This window comes from Mandrillus leucophaeus, unplaced genomic scaffold (assembly GCF_000951045.1).
Source record: "Mandrillus leucophaeus isolate KB7577 unplaced genomic scaffold, Mleu.le_1.0 Scaffold678, whole genome shotgun sequence".
NCBI lineage: Eukaryota > Metazoa > Chordata > Mammalia > Primates > Cercopithecidae > Mandrillus > Mandrillus leucophaeus.
The window spans coordinates 876,209-901,856 of record NW_012107341.1 but is presented as its reverse complement, the minus strand read 5'-3'; the positions used below and the strand labels follow the sequence as shown (position 1 = coordinate 901,856).

At 43.1% G+C, this 25,648-nt stretch overlaps 1 protein-coding gene across 1 annotated transcript in view; it reads left to right on the top strand.

Annotated features, from left to right (window-relative positions):
* Window positions 1-24,987, top strand: part of IKZF1 (IKAROS family zinc finger 1 (Ikaros)) — a 107,771-nt gene extending 82,784 nt beyond the window's left edge. The window contains exons 6-10 of the mRNA XM_012002117.1: window positions 1,557-1,724; window positions 6,355-6,480; window positions 10,735-10,869; window positions 19,047-23,917; window positions 24,674-24,987. Of these exons, the coding sequence (XP_011857507.1) occupies window positions 1,557-1,724; window positions 6,355-6,480; window positions 10,735-10,869; window positions 19,047-19,756 (1,139 nt within the window). The 3' untranslated portion in view covers window positions 19,757-23,917; window positions 24,674-24,987. The remainder of the gene's footprint in view (window positions 1-1,556; window positions 1,725-6,354; window positions 6,481-10,734; window positions 10,870-19,046; window positions 23,918-24,673) is intronic.
* The last annotated feature ends 661 nt before the right edge of the window (window positions 24,988-25,648 follow it).

Sequence of the window (25,648 nt, the reverse complement as noted above, 5' to 3'; positions counted from 1 at the left end):
TTCTATAGGGGTTTGGAGAAATACCAGATACCTCCTGGTTAGTATCAGGACCTCTCCATTGGCCTATAATTGAACATCACTGTAAATTAGTTTCAGCTTTTATAGTAGTGCCCCTAACCTGCCAGCTTAAAAAAAAAAAAAGTGATGATAATCATGAAATTCAAGTGTCAATATAGACTTTTAAATCTAATCTGGTGTGGATGTTAATAGTGCCAGATATGCTTCTGTGTAATCATTTTTGAGAAGTGCTGTCTTCTTTACCATAATCATATTAATCAATCGGGAAATGGTTAAATAGACATTTTAATACATTGTTTTTTCCTGAGAAAAAAGTGACTCCAGGAAATATGTTGTTATGGTCTCTCAACACCAGGAATTGTGGTCACATAGGATTCTTCTTCTAAATAAAGCATTTGTTTTACAAAAGAGTTTCATGTCTACTTAAACATGACAAATTATCACTCTTTGAAGTGAGAGTTAAATGAAACGTTCCCTGATTTAGATTCCAAGACCTGTGACTACTCAGTAGGACAATAGTGTATTTCTTTTACTCAGATACCTGTTTATCCCTTTGTCAGCTCTGGAATGGAGACACAGGTGCTGCCACACAGAGCAGAGGGTCAGGTGTTTTCTTAGTCACAGTTGCAACAGTCCCACCCCGGAAAGAATTCCTTCATAACAACTAAATTGCACCTCTTAGAATACCTGTACTTAAAATATAATTTGTCTTCTATGGATATAGACAAATAATAGCTTAAATGTTTTAGGATTTGTAAAGAAAGAAAAAGCTAGAAATCTCAATGCAACTCTGACTTATATGCCCTGCCATAGGGAGGTTTGGGACTTTTCTTTGGAAGATGGGGGACTTCCTTCACAGTTTCTTAACTTCTCATTTTATTCAATCTTTCTCCATCTCTCTCTCTCTTTCTCTCATCCTCACGCTCTCTGTCTGTCTCTCTCCTGATTTGCCTGCTTAGGGACAGACAGGTAATGGAGAAGAAATTGAAAGGGAAAATACAGGGAAAATGTAAATGAAAAGAAGTTATTATAACTGTTATAATGAAGTGCCTTTCATTTAAATATAAGAATGTAACGCTGAAATGAACTTGTGATCCTGAAATGCATTTTTAATGAGTTTCCTTTTTATTTTGCTGCTTCAGTGGCATATTTTAAAGACCCTTTGAAAAAAGCCACATTAAAAACCCCACCAAATGCCACAACACGCAAAATTGGATATTGGTTTATTCCAAAACTGCTGATCAGGAAGAGTGGCTCTTCATCACAAAATGTTGCAGTCACTTTATTTAAATGAGTTTGAATTTGCATTGTGATGTGCCATTCTGATTTAGGGGAAAAAAATTAGATTTTCAGATCAAATTGACCCAGCCAGTGAAGCGTTAAGGAGCTGGCAGGTTTAGTCTGAAAGCCTCGTGTTCTATCAAACCTGCAGCCGGTGGAAGTCACCAAGCCCCCGTGGGAAACAACTTTCTTGTAGCATCGTCCTCGTGTCCCCATGTTGAGTTTAGTTCTCACCAGCTCTCCTCTCTCGGTCCCAGGAGAACGGCCCTTCCAGTGCAATCAGTGCGGGGCCTCCTTCACCCAGAAGGGCAACCTGCTCCGGCACATCAAGCTGCATTCCGGGGAGAAGCCTTTCAAATGCCACCTCTGCAACTACGCCTGCCGCCGGAGGGACGCCCTCACTGGCCACCTGAGGACGCACTCCGGTAGGTCCCCTGGGCGCAGTCCGGGGCTGTCCGGGTGTCCCGGGACTCCTCCGCTCTGCCTGCAAGGATCCCGGATTGTATCCTTGCTGGCTAACCCTGAGTCCCCCCCAGCTCGCAGTCCTGCATTGGGTGTGGGCCGTCGCTTCTTTGACATTGCCCCATCCGCCCTCCCCATATTCTACTTTTCCCACTGCACCAGGGAGATTGGGCACAGGGAGCCCCATGCACACACACGCACTCACACACGGAAGTCTCACCTTAGGTAGCATGTTTCAGAACAGGCCTCCTCATCCCGTTTGTCAGGCTGGTGTGGTTTCCATAAAGGATTTTGCGGGAAGTGTTTTCACCAAGTGTACTGCTAAGACCCAAAACGTTTTCAAGTACAATTCTTTATGTTGTTAAGTCCCACTTTGGAGTGTTTTACACAGGTGTAACAGGATAGCTTTTTTGCAGAGCTGGTAGAGAAGGGTGATTTAGGGCACACCCACCCAGACTGAGCCCAGTGTGGCTCTCACACCAAAAACCAGCCAACACCACAGTTGCAGAGGCCAGTCTGGGGCTGTTACCAGATTTTAGACAGCAGCCTTTCTCTTTCAATTAGACAGATAAAGTACAACCCACATAGTCCGGAGTCTTGGCAAGATCATCATAGGCATAAATGCTCCATTATTCTCAAAACACTCCCAGCCTGTAAAGTCCAAATCCACTAAAGTTTGGTTAGATCCTCTGCCTCCTGAGAAACAGTCCTGGGTGTTTCATTATCCAGCAGTCCCATAGTTCTGCAGGGCAGAGGAAGAGAGGGCTCTTGGCCGGCGTGTCATGGATCATGTTTGCCTACAGTGTGGTCTGTACAACATGACACGGCACAGGTCTCCTTCATACCGTCCAGTTGGGGGTATTTGCTGTAGCATACCGCATGAAGCTTTGGATGTGAAAGGTTGATGGCTTTTGTCCTTTCCCTCAAGGGGCCTCTTGCCCCAGCCAGCCACCAGCCAAGGCCCTTCTCCAAGCAGCAGGCTCTCTAAGCAGGTGCACTGGGGGATGGCAATGCCTCAGACCAGCTGCTCCTCACCTACCTGGGGTAGCAGGATAAGGAGGAGCCTCCCTCAGGGAGGCGGATGTGTGTTGTTTGTGGAAGGTCTGCAGCGGCCCAGGCCATCTCTTCCCAAATGTGATGCATGTATTCAATGGTTGAGGGTTTTAGAGGCCGCTCATTACATCCATCTCTTTATCACACATTTACTGAGTGCCCCTGGTGCCCATTCTGCACAGAAGACCTCAGGTGCACACAAGGAAAGCACCAGTGTGTTACAGGAGGCATGACAGAGCGTCTGAGGGGACAGTGGGAGCATAAGGAAGGGGACAGTGGGTCCTGGGGTGGAAAGTCAGGAGAGACTTCCCATAGAAGGGAGGGGCTTCTGAAGTACGTGCTGGAAGGCGAGCGTCTGAGGTTTGCTTTAGAGAAGTTCTAAACGAGTGTGTGAGTCGGCAGTAATCCCAGAAAGGGGTGTGGCACCCATGTTGCCAAGAACTCAGTCTCTCTCCTGGCAGGTGATCCTTGTAGTAGCTCACCTAGTTGGCTGGAGACAAAAAAGAGAGGAGTCACAGAGGCCAGTGCATCACCTCCTCTCCATCCTGACCTCCTTCGTGGCAGTGCATGTGGAGAAGGATCCCCACATGCACTCCATCAGAAAATTGTCATGATTTGGGTGATTTGACTTCCTAAAAACATCCAAGAAAGGAGCTATACCAAGCCGAGGAGTTGCTTGCCCCAGAGAGCGGGCAGGTCAGCAGGCGGGCCATGGAGTGGGACACTTGCCTTGTTACAGAGGGACAGGGAGAACAGGTGGTTCGCCTGAGATGGGAAGACAGTAGCATGACGTGAGCATCTTTAAATGTTCACATGGGTGATGAGCATGTATGGTGGTCCCACCTGGAGACAAAGGTGGTACCTGGGCCTGACAGGCAAGGCCTGTGGAGGCCTCAGCTGAGAGGACTGTGCAGTCTGTGTGCCATGCTAACAAGTGATCTAGGAAGAAGCTTCACATCTGTTGTTTCTAAGGAGCCATGTAGACACGGACACAGTTGGCAGCAATATTGCCTTGGGTTAGTGGGAAGCACCGCTTCCCATGTCAGTGGAAAACACAAGCACTCATTCTTAGGTTGACACCAACCATAGGTCATCATCACTCCTAGATTACTCTCATTGCAATGGAATCTCTCATGCACATCAGTCCTTAAGAGCAGAGCTGCTCTCTTTCCTCTCCTGTTGTGGAGTTGGGACCATCTAGTAGAGTACTTTATGTTACTCTGGCTCCAGGCCTATGTATTTCATTTGAGGCATGATGGTATCCTACTCTAAGTACCACTGATCACTTGAGTAATTACAGAATGGTGGTAGACTTTGGACCGTGTATTTCTATTCTGGATCCATGGATGAGCCAGTGGAGAAAACCCATCATGGATGCAGGGCTGCTAGGGATCTGTCTGTCCGAAAATGCTGTAGAGACACACACTGCTCTTGGGGAAAAAAACAGCGATGATTTCTTCAACATGATTTCACTGAAGTGAAATAAGGACTTTGGCCTTTGTCTGGCAAATTCAAATGTGGCCACACTCTACTCCATTGTGGAATGGTGACTCCCCTGTCCCATTAAAAACCAGGATCAACATCACAGCTTTCTCTAGCAACTGGTGGTGGCCTGAGGTCTTATGAACTAGCATGTTAGCAGGGAGAGAGTTAGGGAATTTGTCCCATGCTGACAGCAAGAGGGGACTGGGGGAGCTGGAGGAGTGGAGAAGTGATCTCCCTTCCTGCCTCATGGCTTCCTTTGGAAGTTGCAAGCTTAGAATTTCCTTCCCACAGAATATTGGGCTATGCTGCAAGAGACACTTGAGTTCAGTTGCTTACAGTGAACATAGTTCTTATGTTCCAAAGTTAAAATCAATCATATTTTCAGAAAAATGGGTATTCAGACACCACGTCATATATACAGGAAGCAATTTGATCATGGAATTTACTGAAGTTATAGCTTTTTCAGGAAAGGACATCGAGTGATTATCTATATCCTATTAATTTCTAAAAGCAATACTCAATAAAATGTGCAATTTTAGGCAAAATTCTGTGTTTCAACATTATTTCCTGATATTAGGGGTACATCACTTTATGTAGATAAATAAAGATCCTTTTCATTCTCTATTAAATGGTCCAGAAGTCAAATTTTGGCTTTCATGTTGGTCTTCTTCCTGTAGCTTCCGTTCACCTAGGAAAGAGATTCAACCAACATAATCTTTGACTAAACCATTGTACCAGACATTCTATTTGCATGCTCTTAATTTTTATACAATACTTTGAAATATGTTCAATAAAACAACATGAGAAAGAAGTAGAAGATTCTGCTATTAGGTTGGAAATTTATATTCCTTATATAAGTGATTAAAGATACTTTATTCAGTTTGTCTCTTAAAATGGTATCTACTGAAGTCCTTAAACTTAGGCATGATATGAATTCCTGACTAGTCTTTCTCTTTCCTAAAATATCACTCAGTAAAATCCAGAAAGGACTAAACCTCATTATACAGAACTGCACTGCCCAATACAGTAGCCACTAGCCACATGCAGTATTTTTAATTATAATAAGTTAAAACTAAACAAAATTAAAACTTCAGTCCTCAGTGGCACTAGCCACACTTTTTATGTCCAACAGCTACATGTTGCTGGTGGCTACCATATAGGACAGCACCAATAGAGAGCACTTCTATCATGATAGTAAGTTCTGTTGGACAAGGCTGATCTAGAAGCTACACCATCCTAAAGCTCTTTGGCAAGAAAGCAGAGCTTTTCCATAATCTCTGTTTATGAACAATGTATTTTGTATTTTCTATGTATATACATATACATAGAAATATATGAAAATACATATACATATAAATATACATATACATAGAATAGAAATATATATACATAGAAAATACAAAATATTTTGTATTACATATACATATGCATGGAAAATACAAAATACTTTGTCTTACATAATACAAACATAAGATATATTTATATTATGTAAGAAAATACATTTGTGAAATAACACACTTATTTCATTCAAGCATATTTGTCCAGCATGGTTTCTTAGAGACCTCAAGTTACCCAGTTTAGCACCTGGAACTGAATTCACTCTGGCTATGGTAGATGTAGCACCAGCGTCAAGGCAGATCCGGCCCACAGCATAGACCAAGGCCTACTCTGGAAGCAAATCTGCGGACAATGTGGCCAACACACGGGCCTTCCTCACATCTCTGTCCAGTCGCTGGCATCCACATTATAACATGGCAGTGGCTCATTTTCTCCAGTTAAAGATTAGGCTTCCATGATTGAAGCAGGAGAGAATTTGGTAGTCAGTAGACAAACTAAGACAAAACAAGAATCGCATGAGTTCTTGGTACAATGAAAGAAACCCTTGGCCACCAACATTTTTGAATTCAGGAATTTTCATCAAGTCCATCACACTTTTAGCTCTCAAGGGTAGAATTTTTTTAAAACTTTTTTGGTAATAATTGTATTGCATGCATTTCCCTTACACATAAGGCTGGCATTTAATTGGGGTCTTGAACTCAATTGTGTTTTCTGCAGTTGGTAAACCTCACAAATGTGGATATTGTGGCCGAAGCTATAAACAGCGAAGCTCTTTAGAGGAACATAAAGAGCGCTGCCACAACTACTTGGAAAGCATGGGCCTTCCGGGCACACTGTACCCAGGTAAGCGCTGCTGCTCGGAGGCCAGCCTGGTGGGCTCTCCCCCCAGCATGGTGGGGAAGGAGGGCGCTCTGCATGCAGCCTTAGGAGCAGAGCCTTGGGCCTGCTTCCTGCCGGGGCTAGGAGGGAGGAAAGTTTTTGGCCAATAACATCACAGTTTCACCAGTAGCACATTGTGCTTTCTAGGTCCTCATCTGACCAGAGAGAGCTTGATTTTAAAACCCTTCCCACTTCCGATCGGGAGAAACTCCTAGGATAGCAGTGACCTTAAAAGTTTTGGGGTTGTTTTTTGGATGTTGGTGGTTTTAAAACAACAACAACAACAAAAAAAAAAAAACAAAAAAAAAAAAAAAACAAAAAAAAAAACACCTCAAGTAGTGTAAAATCTTGTTTTAAAACAATTTTTTAACGAAGTTTATCAAATAAGAACTTTCAGGCTGTGATTTTAAGCATCAGTTCAGACTGAGGGCAGGGTATCCACTCCTGCCTGAAGAGTGAGGTTGAAGTTTGTTGGAAGCCCCTGGTAGTTGATAGTATTGAGGTTGTCGAAGGATGAGAGGAAAAGTCGCTTCTTTCTCAGGAGCCGTGATGCTCCGCTGTGTTGCATAACGAGATAGCACTTGATTCCAACCCCAGAGCCTGTAGAATAAATGATGTGGAGAGATTACCAAGGAAGGCTGGATTTACCTGGAGGAATGGCAGTGTTATAAAAGGTTCTTCCCTAATTTTTTAAGAGATAAACAATTTATAAAGAGATCATATAAAGCTAATCTCTTTCAAAACAGTATTCATTTATCACTGCTCCTGGAAAAGCCATCACTAGACTGTGAGGTCACAATTTAACGAATGGTGGAAAATTTATTAAGCCTCGTTCATTCACCTTTCGGACTTTAATAAATGGTTCAAAAGGGAAAATTCACCAGAGTACCCTCAGATTATTAGTGGCAGATGAGAGGAGGAGAAAAGAATGTTGGGAATGGCTAAAAATTGATTCCAATTAGTCTTGGCATGGAGAGGCAACATCTCACCTGGCCAGAGCTCTGCAGCCAAACTGTTGTCTCCTTTGCCAGTCAGCCAGGGATCTGGGGCTCACAGGTGATTCCTCCAGGTCTCAGTTTTCTCCCTGTGAAATGGGAAGATATCATTAAATTATCATTTGGCTTCTTTCAAAATCTCAGGTCTAGAATGGAAAGGCATTGAAGGTGAGTGGAAGAGAAGAAACTGGATGTTAAAATAATAATAATGTAACAGTTATTAATTCACATGACCAGACCCCAGGGCAGAAGACTAATAGATGAGAAGATAATTATGTTCCTTTGAAATAAAATGTCAACACTCAAATATTGTATTTTTCTGTAAAAAATAAATGAACGGGTCTTGGAAGGAAGTGCTCCTAATGATGTAGTTTACATATTAATGCTTAATAAGCCATTTTATTTACTCAACAAATATTTACTGAGGACTTATAATCAATAATGCCAAGCCCTATTGAATACAGGAATCTGATATGCACATAGAATTGAAAAGACAAAATGAACAAAAGAAACAGACAGTATATCATTTCTGTTTCCTCCACTGTTTTCATTACCAAAGAAACAAGCTGCAGTACACGAGAGCTGCTTCCAGGGGAGCGGGAGAAGCAGCATTCATTTCACTGAGACCTGGGTTTGAGTTCTCTGTTTTTGAATGTGACCCAGAGCTCATTGCTTAAATGTGAGTGATGATTCGTGCCAGGCCACCCTCATAGCAGCGCTCTGAGAGAAACATAAGGGGGTGGATCCAGGTGTGAGCAAGAGCCTAGACATGTGTCAGGTACTTACCTAAACATGGACGTTTAGGTCACTGACATACTGATACCATCAAGCTAATTCTTCTCTGTTAGTCTCTATATCAGTAAGGCTACATGCCAGTAATGTGTATTAAATATTACCTTGTGGTGAGTATCAATTTCACCCTAAAATGTTAATTTATTCCCTTTGGTGGTTAAGTTACTTGGACTACCATCGTGATGCCTCTGTGTCCCCTCACTCAGGAGGTATGAAAGCTTCTCTAAGGAAGGAGCAGTGGTCTGGTCTCAGTGTGGCAGCAGACAAAGCCAGGCTTGCACTTAATTCTGTTGAATTCTTTCTGTCTGGTATGGCCTCAAAAGGTGCAGAATGATCATAAATACCTTTCAACAGTCACCTTTGGCTTTTGCCCTTGCCAACACCTAGCACTTGTAGGTGCTGCTGGTTTAAGGACCTTGGAGTATTGAGGGCTTTGACAGAAGTCTTCCTGAACTGTGCTTGGGACCAGGAAGGCAGGCAGGGCAAGCTTGGTCATTTCAGCTGTGCTGTGCCTGGGTGGGTGGAACCTGTGCCTTCTGATGCATCTTTCCTCCTCTGTCCCCCTCTGAGAACCCCCCGTCTGTGCTCAGATGGATGGGCAAATAGTCTCTTCTCCAACCCCCAAAACCCCCTTAGATTGGGTGAATTCAGTAAAATCAAAGCCTCAGTTAGGCGATATAGGAAAAGAGGAATTTTCTGAATATAATTTTCTTTAGTAAAAGGCTTTTGGTCACCTGTTATAATTTCTTAACGTCTTTATGGAAAAAATAAGTTTCTCTTGAGTCTTTGGTGCACAAACAGAATCACCAGCCCTTGGAGGTGCATGTATCTAATGACAGAGCAGCCCGTAACTCGCGAGCATCAGGCTCACTTGTTCCTTGCTGTGACTGCCTCTGGGGGTGGAGGCTTTTGGGAGGCCCTGCACCATGGTGCAGAGGAAGACCCCTGACTTCTGGGAGCCCTGGGCAGGCCATGGGCACGGCTTTGCAGAGAAAGATGGACATGTCAGGAAGCATATTAGCTTAATAGATGAAGTGTGTGACCAGTGGAACTGGGTTTTATGGATTTATCTTTATCTTGCATATAAATCAGGGTGTGGGCTATATATGTTTGCCCATTTAATTAAAAAAACACATATTTCAAATGTTAAAATATAAAATATACCAGCAACAATAGCCAATTTGAAATACATGTTTTCAAAGTAACATTCACAATATCAATGAAGACATAAAATACTTACAAATGAAGAAAACCAGCAAACCATACTGAGGCAAGAAAGAAAACATGGGAGATTGGAGAGGTAGAGAGGTCTGGATGCTGTCCATGTGCCTCTGCCCAAATTACCGTATCATTTCAACATAAAACTGGCTTGTAAATTTTACTGGAATCTGGTAACCATGTATCATAAAGTATCTGGATATATACATGAGATAATTGGCAACTTTTTAAAAGAAGAGTAATGTCAAGTGATGTATGAAAATGTAACTGAAATGGATGGAACTCTTTGAAGAATAGACAGATAAATCAATAATAGAGATGGATAACCTACCAAAGACCCCGTGATAAATCAGCATGAAATAGCCAAGGCAGGAGGAAGCATAAGACAGGAATGGTATTGGAAGAATCGATCAGGCATTTAAGATAATCAGTTTATATTATCAACTCCTTATAGACTAGGATAAATTGCCGGGAAATGAAAGAGTTATATTTTTATACCTCCAACCACAATAACTAGATGTAAATATAGATCCAGCTATGCAGGATACAAAGTTGTATTTTCAATTTTGGAAAGGGATGACATAGAGCAATCAAGAGTGACTAGAAATGGCCCACACATCAACATTTGCCTTCATAATTTCTAAATTTTCTACAATAGTCGGGGTGCTTTGATTTTCAGGAGTTTGCTGTGTGCTCAGGGATAAGGGACTCTGGGTTTTTCTCCACATTGCCCAGATCTGCTGGAGGTTCTTGGGGGCCACATTTTTGTATCTCAGTTCACTGTGCTGGTCCATGAAGTCAGACATTAGGTCAGACAGTTCTTTGCATCTCAGAGGGCTGCTGTTAGAGACTGACGGACGTAGTGGATTTAGGAGTATTATGAAAAGTTCAAAGGACTTGTCAAAGGGACATCAATACTTAATCCCAGTCCAGTCTCTGGCGATGGTGGTAGTGTCTGTGCATTTGAACTTAAAGAGGATGATGTGTGGTGAGCAGCTGTTGGAGGAAGAAGCATTTGCACGTAGCTGGTCGTTGGCATTGCTGTGGCTGCCTCTGCCTGTCTGGCAGTGTTGCTGGGAAGATTCGAATTAATCTCTAGGAAGGGTCTAGGTCTTGTAGGCACTTAACAAATGTCAGATTTAACATTGGAGCGACTGAACCCTTTAAATGTAAGCCTTTCTAAACTGGCCTCTCTAACTGTCTTTGACTTTAGTCATTAAAGAAGAAACTAATCACAGTGAAATGGCAGAAGACCTGTGCAAGATAGGATCAGAGAGATCTCTCGTGCTGGACAGACTAGCAAGTAACGTCGCCAAACGTAAGAGTTCTATGCCTCAGAAATTTCTTGGTAAGAGTTAAATGTTTGCTGTCTCTTAAAAAAAAACTACGTGGGTGTTTTAGTTGCAAGTAGAAATTAGTTGAGGGTAGAAGAAAGGGGAAAAAAATCTTAATTTTTCAAAAGCAAAAATTGGTAAGCTTAACATTCCTTAAATATCTTAGAATTTTTTCCAATAAGTGTCTTAGAAATGACAAACCTCCCATCAGTTTTTCCTAGATGTGATTTTGCAGCATCTGGGGGTGCACTGTGATCTGCCTGTGGACATCGCTCCTAGTGGGGCGGCTGCACCAACGTGCACAGGGTGGAGAGTTTGGGCCTGGCTTGGCTGGGGGACACCACACTGCAGGACACTCCAGGCCTGGCCGGCTTCTCAGAGCTTCAGATCCTCATTTTTCACATGAAGCTCTTAACTCTCCCCTTATGGGGGACTCTGAAGGGTTAATGGGAAGACTCATACAGTGACTGGCCCCTGAGAAGTGTCCAGTGAAGACAGGGCTTAGCTAGGATTGCTGTTTTGCCTAATGCTTTGCGTGATTAAAAAAAAAAAGAAGAAGAAGAAGAAGACCATCCTTCTCTCTAGGAGTAATGCCCAGAGTAGGTGATAGACGCATCAACACCACCATCCAGCCAGGCGCTGCAGGGACAGCAAGCCAGGGTCCAAGTGGAAAGGCGGTAGGCTTGGGAACCAGCTCAGAGTCAATACACAGCCACTGCCACTCACCAACTCTGTCACCTTAGTAAAATGGCTCTCCCCCTAGAGCCTTGGTTCCATGCTTTAGTATCCTCACAGGGTGATTGTGAACATCCCATGACTCCGAGATTGTGAAAACATTTAGAAACCCTCGGGGCGAAGGTTAACTCTGTCCAGGAAAGAGGACCAGTAAAAACTTCATGAGGCTGAGAGGCACCTTGGAAGAAGAATAGGGTTTCAGCACATTCTAGGTGTTGGAGGAATGGGGGAATCTAGGCAGATGTTTAAGATCAATGAGAAACCATGCTGACCACGAGGGCTGGAGTGGGGGCCTAAGGACATGACAGAGGAGCAGGTTATCTTCCCAGCATAACTCAGGTGCTCTTGGGGAAGCAGGAAAAGCAAAGGTGTCCTAGGCAGCTGTGCCACAGGATGAATGGCTTCAGATACCAGGTGAGAGAAGAACCCTTCATTCAGTCAGCAGGAAAGAAGCATTGCCTTATTTTTCATGAGAGCGATGGCTAGGATAGTAAAGACATCAAGTACCAAAATATGACTGGAAAAGGGAGAGTGCAGAGGCGGTGGCAGCAGGCATGGAAAGAGGGGCTTGTGAAGGAGAAGGGCTGCCGTCAGAGGAACATAGGGCTGAAGGCAGGGATCAGGTGAGGGAAACCATGAGTCACACTGACTCCAGTAGAATAGTGTGCCCTTGATGAAAAGGGTAACACCAGGTTCTGGGAAAAGACGGGGTTCTGTTTTTGACGTGTTGATTTTCAAGGACTTCTGGTGTCTGTGACACATGGGGAAATTGTGGTGGGAGAGAGGTGGGGCCAGAACAGGGGCTGGTGAGGCCAAGGGTCCCAGAGGGCACCTGTTGACCTGCAGGATGACAGGAAGGGGGAAGGACAGAGGCAAGACCAAGTCCTGGGCACCAGCCTCCCTCTTGCAGCTTCAAACAGGGCTCCATTTTGACCTTTTGATTAATTAGAGATTTGTCATAGGGTGGGGGTTGAGAGGAGCAAGGGAGAGAAGGATTCAGTGTACATAAAGTGTGAAAGTCACTGGCTTAGCCAGTGGGGAGTTGTCCACATACACTTGAGCCTTTAGACCATGAGAACGAGGGAGGCCTTGCCATCCTGAATGGAGTAGGAGTGAGGTCCTGTGCTGAGCATAAGCTGTGGGATTCTAGCAGCACTGGGCACAGGGCCCAGCATCTGCTTGGAGGCCCCTGGGGTGGACACAGTGACAGAGAGATGGGTGGTGACTGGGATTTGGGCAGAGATAAAGCAGCGAGTGTGTGCAAGGGGAGTGAAGGGTTACTGCCCTTAAGAAGCAGGGACGGCATCCTCTGTCAGGTGAGGAGCCTGGAGAATGCTTTGGTGAATGAACATTTGCAGCCCCTTTTAGCTTTTGGAGACTTGAAACCAAATGAGAAATTCATCTGTGAAACTCTCCTGGAGCCACTCCCCAACCCCCACCCTTGTGAGACCACAATGTGGGCGTTGGCTTGAGGTGCTTCTGTGTTAGTAGAAGAAATAAACAACACAGTGCTCTGATGAGGCAAGGAGAAGATGAAAAAGGAGTACCCAGGGGACGTAGTAGGAACAGTGGACGAGGGTAGCAGAAGAGGAGTTTGGAGCAAAAGACTCACAAGCAGCTGCATAATCTGTTGGTGATTGGCAGTTCATTTGTAAAAATGATGCCTCTTCCTGCCCTAAAATGCCTACCTTACCCCCGCTTCAACTTGATGAGATTTCCATCAGTCACTCCCAATGTGTCACGGCTTCTGCAGCCCTAAAATTAAGAAGTGAGTGAGTCTCTAAGGCCCCTCTCGGCTTCTTGGATGCTGAGTTTAGCCTTCATGTGAACGTGGAAAGAGAGTAGGAATACAGCTGTTCTCACACAAGCTGGCCCAATAGTGGTTCAGTTGGAAGAGCCCCATGCTTCAGAGTCAGCTGCAGCTAGCAGTGACTGGTGGCCTTGAGCGTGGTGCTGGGCTTAGTGTTGCCATCTGTGGGATGGGTGTGGGTCTGTTGCCCTGCCTCCTCCCAGAGCTGTCCTGAGGCTCAGAAGGGGTGATGGATGTGATGGTGCTCCCAACACTAGAAAGCATCTTAAGAATGTAAGATGATATGATTTTCATGATGACTATTGCTCAGAGTGGCATATAGTTTTGCTTTATTGATCCATAACCTATGATTAAAATTTTCTCCTTAAACTTTGACATGAGTGTGAATGAGTATTTGTTTTGCCAGCAACATTCCTCACCACTGGGGCCATTAAAGATTTCCCCCTCTGAGATCATCAAATACAGGTCAACAGGACTGATTAATCTAATTAGAAAAGGGCTTATATTAAATAGCAATGATAATTGTTGTTTTTAGTCTGTCTGGTGCTTGACTTGGGAACATTTTTGAAATAGAGAAAAACACAAAGAGGAAAACAACAATTACCAATATTTGTGCTACCCATTATAATTATGTAGGTATATTTTCTTCTTTTGTAAGAAAAAGAAACCCTGTTATATTGTTAAAATAACACAAAGTTAATATAAAGAATTTTAATGCAAAGATTAATGTTTTCAAATCACCACAAAGCCCAACATCCAGAAATTACCAATATTAAAAGTAGATAAGTAACATTCTAAATATCCTCTGATGCATATGTATGTGAGTGGATAGGCTGATGAACTAGGCGGATTGATGGATTGGTAAATATGAAATACTTTCATAAAGATTCCAACATATCATACATGCCTTAAATTCAAGAGGTGAAGAGAGACCCGAACAAAAGTGAAGTGGCTTATCTTAAATATCCTCTCACATAAAGGAATATTATTTTTAAAGGATCCTCTAAGATTAAAAATATGTATTATGAAAAACATTAAGAAATTTGAATTTTTTTAATCCAATTGTTTCAAGTTAAGCAGTATTTACTGGCTCACTGCTTTGAAAAATAAGGACAGTATTCCAGTTCACATTCAGTGTTCCAGTGTTCACATTATCTTATTATTTTTACATTGTCCAGCTTTGTAATATTCACACTCTATTCTGTAATCATAATTCATAGTAGTTTATTTATTACTAATGCTATTTAAATAGATTCAAAGATCAGACCCTACCCTTTTATTCTTATTTCTGTTTATTTTGATTAATCTCTTAATTGATTGGACTTTACATTCAAGCAACTTTTTTAAAAAAGGTTTCTATAGATGTTCTATTTCTATCACTGTATTGTGTTTGAGGATGTTGGCCTGTTGCCTTCGTATTTGACGAGCATTTTGACAGAGTCTATGATCTTGGGCCACTCTTTCTTTTTCTCCCTTGAGAACTTTTTAGATTTTGCTGATGGCCCTTCTTGTTGAATGTTGCTGTGGAAACATCAAGTCTAGTATAACTGTTTCTTCTTCAAGGTGATTTGCATTTTATTCCTGAATGCCTGAGGGTTCTTTCTTTAACCTTGAAGTTAAATACCCTAATTAGGATGTATCTTGGTCTATTCATTCTGAATAAAAAATACCTGCCATTTAATCTAGAAAGTTCCTTTTTTTTCTCTCTTTATTTCTGGGAAATTCTCTTTTATATAAATATGTTTTGTTCCATCTATTGTGATCTCTGTTGAGGGATACCAGTTGTCCATATGTTAGATAATTTGTCTTCCATATCTGTTAACAGTTCTTTAAGTTTTTTGTTTATTTCTCTGTCTATTTTTACATTTACTCACTGTTCTCTTGTGGTTTTCCTCTGTCAGTAATTTAATTTTTAGTAGTTCCTGTTCTATTACTAACTCTATTTAAATAGATTTAAGGATCAGACCCTGCCCTTTTATTCTTATTTCTATTTTGATTAATCTCTTAATTGATTGGACGTTACATTCAAGCAACTTTTTTTAAAAAGTTTCTATAAATGTTCTGTTTCTATCATTGTATTGTGTTTGAGGATGTATTTTTAATCCATGCATTAATTCTGTAATAATATTATTTTGCTCCTTGTCTTGTCTCCTGAGATCCGAAATCTCTTTCTTCCTCTTATTCTGTTGCTTTTGTATTTTATTTTGAATATTTTAAAAATTGATTCCATGTTATGAAGCAGTTATGAGGCATTTCCTCTCTTCTTGGAATTAAGGATTTTTTCCCCTAGGAGGGACTCGATGGTCTGTGTTTTACTTCCTTTCTTTCCCTGTATTTCTAGAAAATATTTTCTTAGTAACCCTGACATTTCTTTTCGTCTTGCTTATTCTGCTTGGTCTGATATAGCTTGATTGACATTTCAGCCTTCTTCCCACTACATTTTTTTTTCCTGTGAGAGCTATTGAGTTTTCTAAATCCTGAAAGAATGACAAAGATGGGGTTGGAGGAGTCTGGTGAGGCAAAGTGCAGCCTTTGTTAAAATACTTTTCCTTTGCTCTCTCTCCCTCATCTGAAATTTAGTTACATACCCTAAGCCATCAGCACTGTACCTACTTGGGGAATGCTTTCATCCCCACAGGAGATTCTCTGGGGCTTCGAGCCATCTTCCTCTTCAGTGTAGACCACAGAGGACTTTGCTTCTGTCCTAGGGAGCCTGCAGGGACTCACTTCTCCATGGTCATCTGATTCTTGTCAGCCAAGGTTTCAACTGCTTTTCTGATCAGAACAGGGAAAATATACCTATTTGAATCATATCTTTATAGATATGAGGATATGAGGGAAAATGCTGAGGTTATTCTTGACTCACACCTAAAGATTTGGAAATGAGATGAGCAGCGAAGCTTTGCCCGACATCGCATTCCAGAATTTCTAGTCTTTGAGTGTGTGTCTGTGTGTACTCACACACACCATAATGAAATACATATTATATATAATTATGTTTATATATAATATTCTATGACTATACATGACCTGTTCCTTTAGCTGATTGCTGTTGGTGAAATTTAGAGGTTTTTATTTTTCTTGTTTCATTGGGTATTAAGGAAGAGAAATTCTATGGTAATTTTCATGTGCCACAGTAATCTGACATATATGTTGATTTTTTTCCTACACCCATTTGTTGTGATACCAAGTTTGAAAATAACAGATTTCAGGGTTGCTTGGGAAACCACACAACCATGCCTTGGGGAGAGACAGGATGATTAGGTGGGAAAGCACCCTTTTGGTGGGGCTGTAAAGACTTCTATATTGAGCAAAATTGGCTACAAAGTCCATTCCCCTCCGTTTCTTGTGTTTCTTGATGTGATTTGGTAGAGGGATAGACTTGGATACAAACTAGAATGGATTCATTCTGTTCTGGAGTTAGTGTAACAAGACATTTAGCTGCTCGACACAAAAACAGAAACAAAAAATTTGTGTGGTTTCAGTAATGCTATACAATTACTTTTTCTGACCTTTAATGGAGAGAAACACCACTTCTTTGGTCCCTACCATCAGCTTCATAGGGGTTTCATCCTGTTCTGTTTCTGGAAGGGCGTAACTGGCCATGCACAAGTTTTCCTTCTGTAATCAGAGTATATGTCACTTCTGACCACCAGTAGATGAAAACAAACAGAAACTAGGCTATTATATGATACATACCCATTGCAAAATAAGACATGAAACTCAAAGGTACTTTATGGTATAATTGGGCATATATTCCTGGACAATTCTTAATGGTCACAGATTTTATAAAAGGACTATTAGTAAATGTATGAATTACAGAGTAGTTTATCCTTCTGTTAGTAAGAACCAGCTGATGACCTCAGTGTCAGGTGCAGCGTGGGAGGTGTTGGGACCTTCCCTTGCCACCACCCTCACCAGCCATCATCAGCCATAACCTGCACATTGGGGAAGTTTTGAATTATCCCTCACGTTTGCCCCTCTTCAAGCTGTTCTTTTCACAGTGAATGAGAAGGCCACTTCTTCCTTCAAACCGTTCATTGGTTTCCATTCTCTTTTAGACAAAGTCTCTGCCTAGCTGGCCTCTGCCTGCCCCTCCTGCCTACCTCTCCAGCACTGCCCCCACCTAGGGCTCTGGTTCCCCAACCTTCACTCAGTCCTGCCACACCTCCCAGCCCGTTCTCCCTTCAGAAACTTCCTTCTTGTTGTCCCCAACACTGGGACACAAAACCCTCCTTGTCTGGCTGACTCTTACAAGATCAGAAACCTGTGTAATGCTCTCATAGCAAGCTCCCCTTGTCTTCATGGATTTCTCAGATGGGAAGGAATTATCTGTGCAATCATGCATGAACTTCTACCTACCCTCCCTTAGTAGCTGTCTGCTGCGAAGGATGGGGACCATTCTCACTTGCTCACCATTCTGTCCCTCTGCCCAGTCCAGATGTGTTGAAGGATGGAAATATACAGAGTAGTGGTAAAATATAAACCATTCAGACATTCCAAGGATGGGCTTATGTGCTTTGACTCATTTATGTACCACCACTGAAAGTAGAACACAGCCGCAGTGTTGCCAGTAAGAGTGCAGACAGTTACTGTAATTAATGAATTTGCTAATTAAGCCATGATTTCATACCGAACTTATGACCAACATATTGAGAAGGTGTGCCTTCAAGGAAATTTATTTTTTGTATTACGATATTTACTACAAAGCTAATTGAAGAAGCCCAATCTAGGCTCTGATTTCACCATTGCCAGGGAAATGAGTTCACGGACTCCTATGAACTGATGATGATAGATCAGAAGTGTCTCGAGACCAGGGCCCAATCACTGCTGAGGCCTCAGCAGTAGTTCCTTGTACATCAAGAATTCTCAGTACTTTTTAAAAATAACAGATGAATAACAACTATTTTCCCTGTAGCTCCCTTGCTATGCCTCCTACCCTCCACCACATGTTTCTGGGGAGCCCTGCTTCAGGCCTGCCAACTACAGATAATTACTTTTGAGTATCCTTTCCACTCTCATCACAAGACAGAGCTCATCTACCTTTGGGTTACTTGTCAAAAATGTGTCATTTTATTACAAAAATAAACAATCATCATGTATTTTGTTTAAATTTTACACTAGATTATTAAAAGTATTAAATACAATTATTAAAATTATTAATTTAACATATCACATATTTTAAATATATTGTATATAATGAATAAATTATGTATTTTAATTCAATAAATGTATAAGTTAGCCAGTTGTAAATTACTGAGAACACTCTACTGAAAAAGCATAATTTAAAATACACTATTTAAAATATTAAATGAAATACAATAACATAATTAAATTAATCTTGTGTTCCCCTATTTATTTATTCATTTATCCAACAAAATCTCTTTAAGTGCCTATGATGGGTGGGTCCTGGCTTGGTGCCCCCTAGACAGATGCATGGGCCTTCCCCCAGCCCGTCAGTGTGGTGCAGGTGTGATGTGTCCGCAGGTGTGTGTGTATGTGTGCAGGTGTGGGGTCCGCAGGCGTGCTGGGCCCCCAGGCGGTGTTCCCCCTTCCCTCCCCGGGTGTACATTTCAGCTGTTGCTGCGGGACCTGACCGGTTCCGGAGGTGGCCGCGCCCCACTCACTGTCGCCTGCTTTCCACAGGGGACAAGGGCCTGTCCGACACGCCCTACGACAGCAGCGCCAGCTACGAGAAGGAGAACGAAATGATGAAGTCCCACGTGATGGACCAAGCCATCAACAACGCCATCAACTACCTGGGGGCCGAGTCCCTGCGCCCGCTGGTGCAGACGCCCCCGGGCGGCTCCGAGGTGGTCCCGGTCATCAGCCCCATGTACCAGCTGCACAAGCCGCTCGCGGAGGGCACCCCGCGCTCCAACCACTCGGCCCAGGACAGCGCCGTGGAGAACCTGCTGCTGCTCTCCAAGGCCAAGTTGGTGCCCTCGGAGCGCGAGGCGTCCCCGAGCAACAGCTGCCAAGACTCCACGGACACCGAGAGCAACAACGAGGAGCAGCGCAGCGGCCTCATCTACCTGACCAACCACATCGCCCCGCACGCGCGCAACGGGCTCTCGCTCAAGGAGGAGCACCGCGCCTACGACCTGCTGCGCGCCGCCTCCGAGAACTCGCAGGACGCGCTCCGCGTGGTCAGCACCAGCGGGGAGCAGATGAAGGTGTACAAGTGCGAACACTGCCGGGTGCTCTTCCTGGATCACGTCATGTACACCATCCACATGGGCTGCCACGGCTTCCGTGATCCTTTTGAGTGCAACATGTGCGGCTACCACAGCCAGGACCGGTACGAGTTCTCGTCGCACATAACGCGAGGGGAGCACCGCTTCCACATGAGCTAAAGCCCTCCTGACCCCCGCCCCACCCAGCCATCCCAGGAAAAGCACAAGGACTGCCGCCTTCTCGCTCCCGTCAGCAGCATAGAGTGGACTGGACCAGATAATGTTCTGTTTGGATTTGTAGCTGTTTTTGTTTTTTGTTTGAGTTGGTTGATTGGGGTTTGATTTGCTTTTAAAAAGATTTTTATTTTTAGAGGCAGGGCTGCATTGGGAGCATCCATAACTGCTACCTTCCTAGATGTTTCCCCAGACTGCTGGCTGAGAGTCCCTCACCTGTTGCTTCCTAGAATCCCCTTCTCCAAGCGATTAGTCTAAATTTTCGAAGAGAAATAGATAAAACACGGCACAGCCTGAGAAGGAACGTGCTCGTCCCTGTTCTAAGCACTGGGTTTGCGCACCAGGTGTCTTTTTCCAGTCCCCAGAAGCAGAGAGCACAGCCCCTGCCGTGTGGCTCTGCAGGTGAGCAGACAGGACAGGTGTGCCGCCACCCAAGTGCCAAGACAGCAGGGCCAACAACCTGTGCCCAGGCCAGTTTCGGGCCACATGCATCTAAGGCGGAGAGGCTACACTGTTGAGAGAAAATACTATTTTAAGTCATATTCTGCGTAGGAAAATGAGTTGTTTGGGGGAAGTTGTGTCTGTCAGACTGCCCTGGGTGGAGGGAGACGCTGGGCTAGAGCCTTTGGGATCCTCCTGGATTCGCTGGCTTTGCAGAGGCTGCTCAGATGACCTGAGCCTCCGGAGGCTTGCTGCCCCGTAGGAGGAGCCTGTCTTTCCGTGGGCATATCTAGGGAGCCCTGTTCCCCGCTTTTTCACTCTCATGTGTTTAATGGCCCCCAAAGTCTGTCACTACAATTTAAACACCAGTCCCGAAGTTTGGATCTTAATTCTTTTTGAACCTCTCAAATGGCAACATTCCTCAGAAACCAAAGCTTTATTTCAAATCTCTTCCTTCCCTGGCTGGTTCCATCTAATACCAGAAACCTCTTTTCCTGAGGAAATCCAATCCTGGCCCTCATTTTAATTATGTACATCTGTTTGTAGCCACAAGCCTGAATTTCTCAGTGTTGGTAAGTTTCTTTACCTACCGTCACTGTATATTATTCTCATTTTAAAACCCATAAAGGAGTGATTTAGAATGATCATTAATTTTCAGCTCAATGAAATACGTGAAGCCCAGCATCTCTGTTGCTAACACACTGAACTCATCTGTTTGAAACTAAGCTGTCAAACATGTTGAAGCTCTTTACTGTAAAGGCAAGCCACCATGTGTGTCTACACATACATAGGATGGCTGGCCCCGCGCCTGTAAGATATTGGAATGCACAGGGCAATCGAGGGACTGAGCCAGACCTTCGGAGAGTAATGCCACCAGATCCCCCAGAAAAGAGGAGGCAGGTGGCACTGCAGGTGAGAACCCTACCCGTCCATATTATGACATGGAGGCACTGAAGCCCAAGGAAGGTGTGTGGAGATTCTAATCCCAACCAGCAAGGGTCTCCTTCAAGATTAATGCTATCATTAAGGTCATTACTCTCAACCACCTGGGCAATGAAGAATATACCATTTCAAATACTTACAGTACTTGTCTTCACCAACACTGTCCCAAGATGAAATGAAGCAACAGAGAGGAAATTGTACATAAGCACCTCAGCATTTAATCCAAACAGGGGTTCTTAGTCTCAGCACTATGACATTTTGGGCTGAATACTTATTTGTTAGGCAGGAGCTCTCCTGTGCATTGTAGGATAATTAGCAGCATCCCTGGTCACTACCCAATAGACGCCAGTAGCACCCCAAATTGACAACCCAAACTCTCCAGACATCTCCAACTGTCCCCTGTGAGGAGAAATCACTCTTGGTGGAGAACCACTGACCCAACTGAATTCTAAACCAATCAAAAGTCTGGGAAGCCCTCCCTCTCTCCCAAAAAAAAAAAAAATAGAAAAGCACTTGAAGAGTATTCTCAATATTCCCAGTCAGCAGTATCAAGCCTGACTTGTGTTCCTGTGGAATCATTATAAATTCTATAAATGAATTATTCCCCTTCAGTCTTCAAAAATATATTTCCTCATAAACATTTGAGTTTTGTTGAAAGGATGGAGTTTACAAAGATACCATTCTTGAGTCATGGATTTCTCTGCTCACAGAAGGGTGTGGCATTTGGAAACTGGAATAAACAAAATGGCCGCAACAATGCACTGAGTGAAGGAAGAGAGAGAGAGAAGCCAAGGGCTTTAGACAGTCCTCCTTCAATATGCAATTACAGAGAAAGATGCGCCTTATCCAAGTTAATATCTGTAAGGTGAGAGCCTTCTTAGAGTCAGTTTGTTGCAAATTTCACCTACTCTGTTCTTTTCCATCTATCCCCCTGAGTCAGTTGGTTGAAGGGAGTTATTTTTTCAAGTGGAATTCAAACAAAGCTCAAACCAGAACTGTAAATAGTGGTTGCAGGAATTCTTCTCTAAACTGCTTTGCCCTTTCCTCTCACTGCCTTTTATAGCCAATATAAATGTCTCTTTGCACACCTTTTGTTGTGGTTTTATATTGTAACACCATTTTTCTTTGAAACTATTGTATTTAAAGTAAGGTTTCATATTATGTCAGCAAGTAATTAACTTATGTTTAAAAGGTGACCATATCATGTACCAAAAGTTGCTGAAGTTTCTCTTCTAGCTGGTAAAGTAGGAGTTTGCATGACTTCACACTTTTTGTTGCGTAGTTTGTTCTGTTGTATGATGGCGTGTGTGTGTGTCTTGGGTACTACTGTGTACTACTGTGTGCCTAGATTCCATGCACTCTCATTGTGTTTGAAGTAAATATTGGAGACGGGACGGTAACTCATAACAGGTTGGCCTGTTGATTACAGCTAGTAATTGCTGTTTCTTGTTCCTCCCCTTCTCTGACACCCCAGCTTCCCAAGATGTGGAAAGCCTGGATCTCAGCTCCTTGCCCCATATTCCTTCTGTAATTTGTACCTAACGAGTGTGATTATCCTAATTCAAGAGTCACTAAAAATCATCACATTATCATCGCATATCAGCAAAGGGTAAAGTCCCAGCACCAGTTGCTTCACATACCAGCATGTTCCATTTCCAATTTAGAATTAGCCACATAATAAAATCTTAGAATGTTCCTTGAGAAAGAGCTGCCTGAGATGTAGGTTTGTTGTTATATGGTTCCCACCCCCCCAATTTTTGTGCTTTTTTCTTGTTTTGTTTTGTTTTGTTTTGACTGCACTGTGAGTTTTGTAGCGTCCTCTTCTTGCCAAAACAAACGCGAGATGAACTGGACTTATGTAGACAAATCATGACACCAGTGTATCCTTCCTTTCTTCAGTTCCAGCAATAATGAATGGTCAACTCTTTTAAAATCTAGATCTCTCTCATTCATTTCAATGTATTTTTACTTTAAGATGAACCAAAATTATTAGACTTATTTAAGATGTACAGGCATCAGAAAAAAGAAGCACATAATGCTTTTGGTGCAATGGCACTCACTGTGAACATGTGTAACCACATATTAATATGCAATATTGTTTCCAATACTTTCTAATACACTTTTTTATAATGTTGTGTGTGGTGATTGTTCAGGTCGAATCTGTTGTATCCAGTACAGCTTTAGGTCTTCAGCTGCCCTTCTGGCGAGTACATGCACAGGATTGTAAATGAGAAATGCAGTCATATTTCCAATCTGCCTCTATGATGATGTTAAATTATTGCTGTTTAGCTGTGAACAAGGGATGTACCACTGGAGGAATAGAGTATCCTTTTGTACACATTTTGAAATGCTTCTTCTGTAGTGATAGAACAAATAAATGCAACAAATACTCTGTCTGCCCTATCCCGTGAAGTCCACACTAGCATGAGAGAAGGCCCATCAGAGCAGGAATCTGCCGAGACTTCCTCCCAGTGAGATCCCAGTATGAGAGGGAGAAGAGATGGACCTCTGGACAGCTGCAATACCACTTGGGAACACATGTAGTATCTTAATGTGGCCGGCGCAGCACTTCAGCGCGACAGACCTCCTGTCTACAACAGTGCTGGACGTGGGCATTCTGGGCCCCAGTCTGGAGGGTGGGTGGAGATAGAGGGCAACAAGAGATACATTTCCAGTTCTCCACTGCAGCATGCTTCAGTCATTCTGTGAGTGACCGGACCCAGGGTGGTGGGAGCACAGAGGACAGAGTGACCACAGCGACTACACCTTCAGCATAGGCAGTTTGCAGAGCCACATGCTATGCCAGGACTGAGCCAGTGATGGGAGGTTTGCTTGAGCTCTGCCACGGAATTGTACTACAACAGACTCTCTGTGGTGAAAATCCTTGTCCCTTTTGGATGAATAGCCAGACATCATTTGGGTTCAGATCTAGCAAATCAAGTGAGGTGACTACCTTTAATGTGGCACAACATCAGACCCAAACAAGATGAAACTCTAGTGACATAAACAGTGTATTGGGTTTCACATCCGGGCCTGGCACCACTACCCAAGAAGGACTTTTTAAAATATCTTTGCCAAGGCAGCATCTTTAGGAGAACTTTTCAGCCTCCTTAGGTTACCTCATTGAGGGATCATGTTTTATACATGTACATATACATATAATGATACATCTGTTTGCAAATTTGTCCAGTCATTTTTATAGCTACACCCTGCACATTTCCAGTGATCATGGTGCAAAAAATAATAATAATAAAGAATACCTACAGTTAGTTAAAAATAACCTGGACTGAAACTAAGAGGAAAAAGTAATTCAGAAGGGTGAGAGGTAGGACAAGAGGGTGAGAAATATGTTGATGTATATTTTTGTAAAACTGTATGGTACAGCCTAGCAGCTCAATGCCTTAGGAAGCTAGACCAGCAATGTAGTGACATAAAAGAGAGGTTCCAAAACTCTTTTAGGAGCCATGGGGAGGATGACAGCCTTCATTTCTTGGTTTTCAGTACCTTGTCTTTTACAAAGTCATAAGAATTATCCTCAACATAGCCGTTGACGCTGTAAATCTTGAGTATTCATTTACCTTCTTCTGATCTCCTGGAAACAGCTGCCTGCCTGCACTTCTCTTCCTGAGGAGTGGGGTAAATTTAAAAGTCAAGCTATAGAACTTTGGAATTGGGAATTAAAAATCAGGACTGGGGACTGGGAGACCAAAAATTCCTGATCCCATTTCTGATGGATTTGTCACAAATTTTCTGTCAAAATAAAATGTCTTGGAGGTTATGACTCCTTGGTGAAACCTTCTCACATTCTCATTGGAAGCACGTGGGTTCTCAAGGAACAGAATCCCTTTGACTGTTTCCAAAACTCATGTCTTTTCTTTTATGGCCTCACAACTCCAACACAGGGCCGGGCACAAAAGAGACACTCAAGGGATTGATTGAGCAATTGGTAAAAGACCCGGAGGAAGTTCTCAGACAACCAAAGCAGAAACTCCACATTCCTCCAAAGCCCAGGACATCTTTCTGAAAACTTCTGGCCTTTTCTTTGCACCAGAACCCAGAACAGGCTGGCACAGGGTTGCTGTGCAGAGCTGAAGTCAAAATGTTGCTGTTGCCTGCACAGATCTGTCTTCTCTGACTTCTTGCAAATCATCCGCCCCTAACTTCCTCTAAGAAGGCAGAAAGGGATTCCCCGTGGCTCTTAGAATAGCAACCGTGCCCTCAGCATCCTAGGCTCCCACCGGCTTTTCCTGCCATTAAACAGGCTTTAACAAAACCAACCCCCGGTTTTGAGCTGCCATGAGACTCCCTCACTGACTCCAGCCTTGCCCAGGTTCCAGTGCCTCCAAAGATCTCCCAGGACTTTATTTCCCAAATGCAGCTTGTAATCACCCAAGTGGCTGTTAAAAATGCAGCTTTCAGAAGCCTCCTCCTGAACATTCTGGAGCTGGAGGTCTG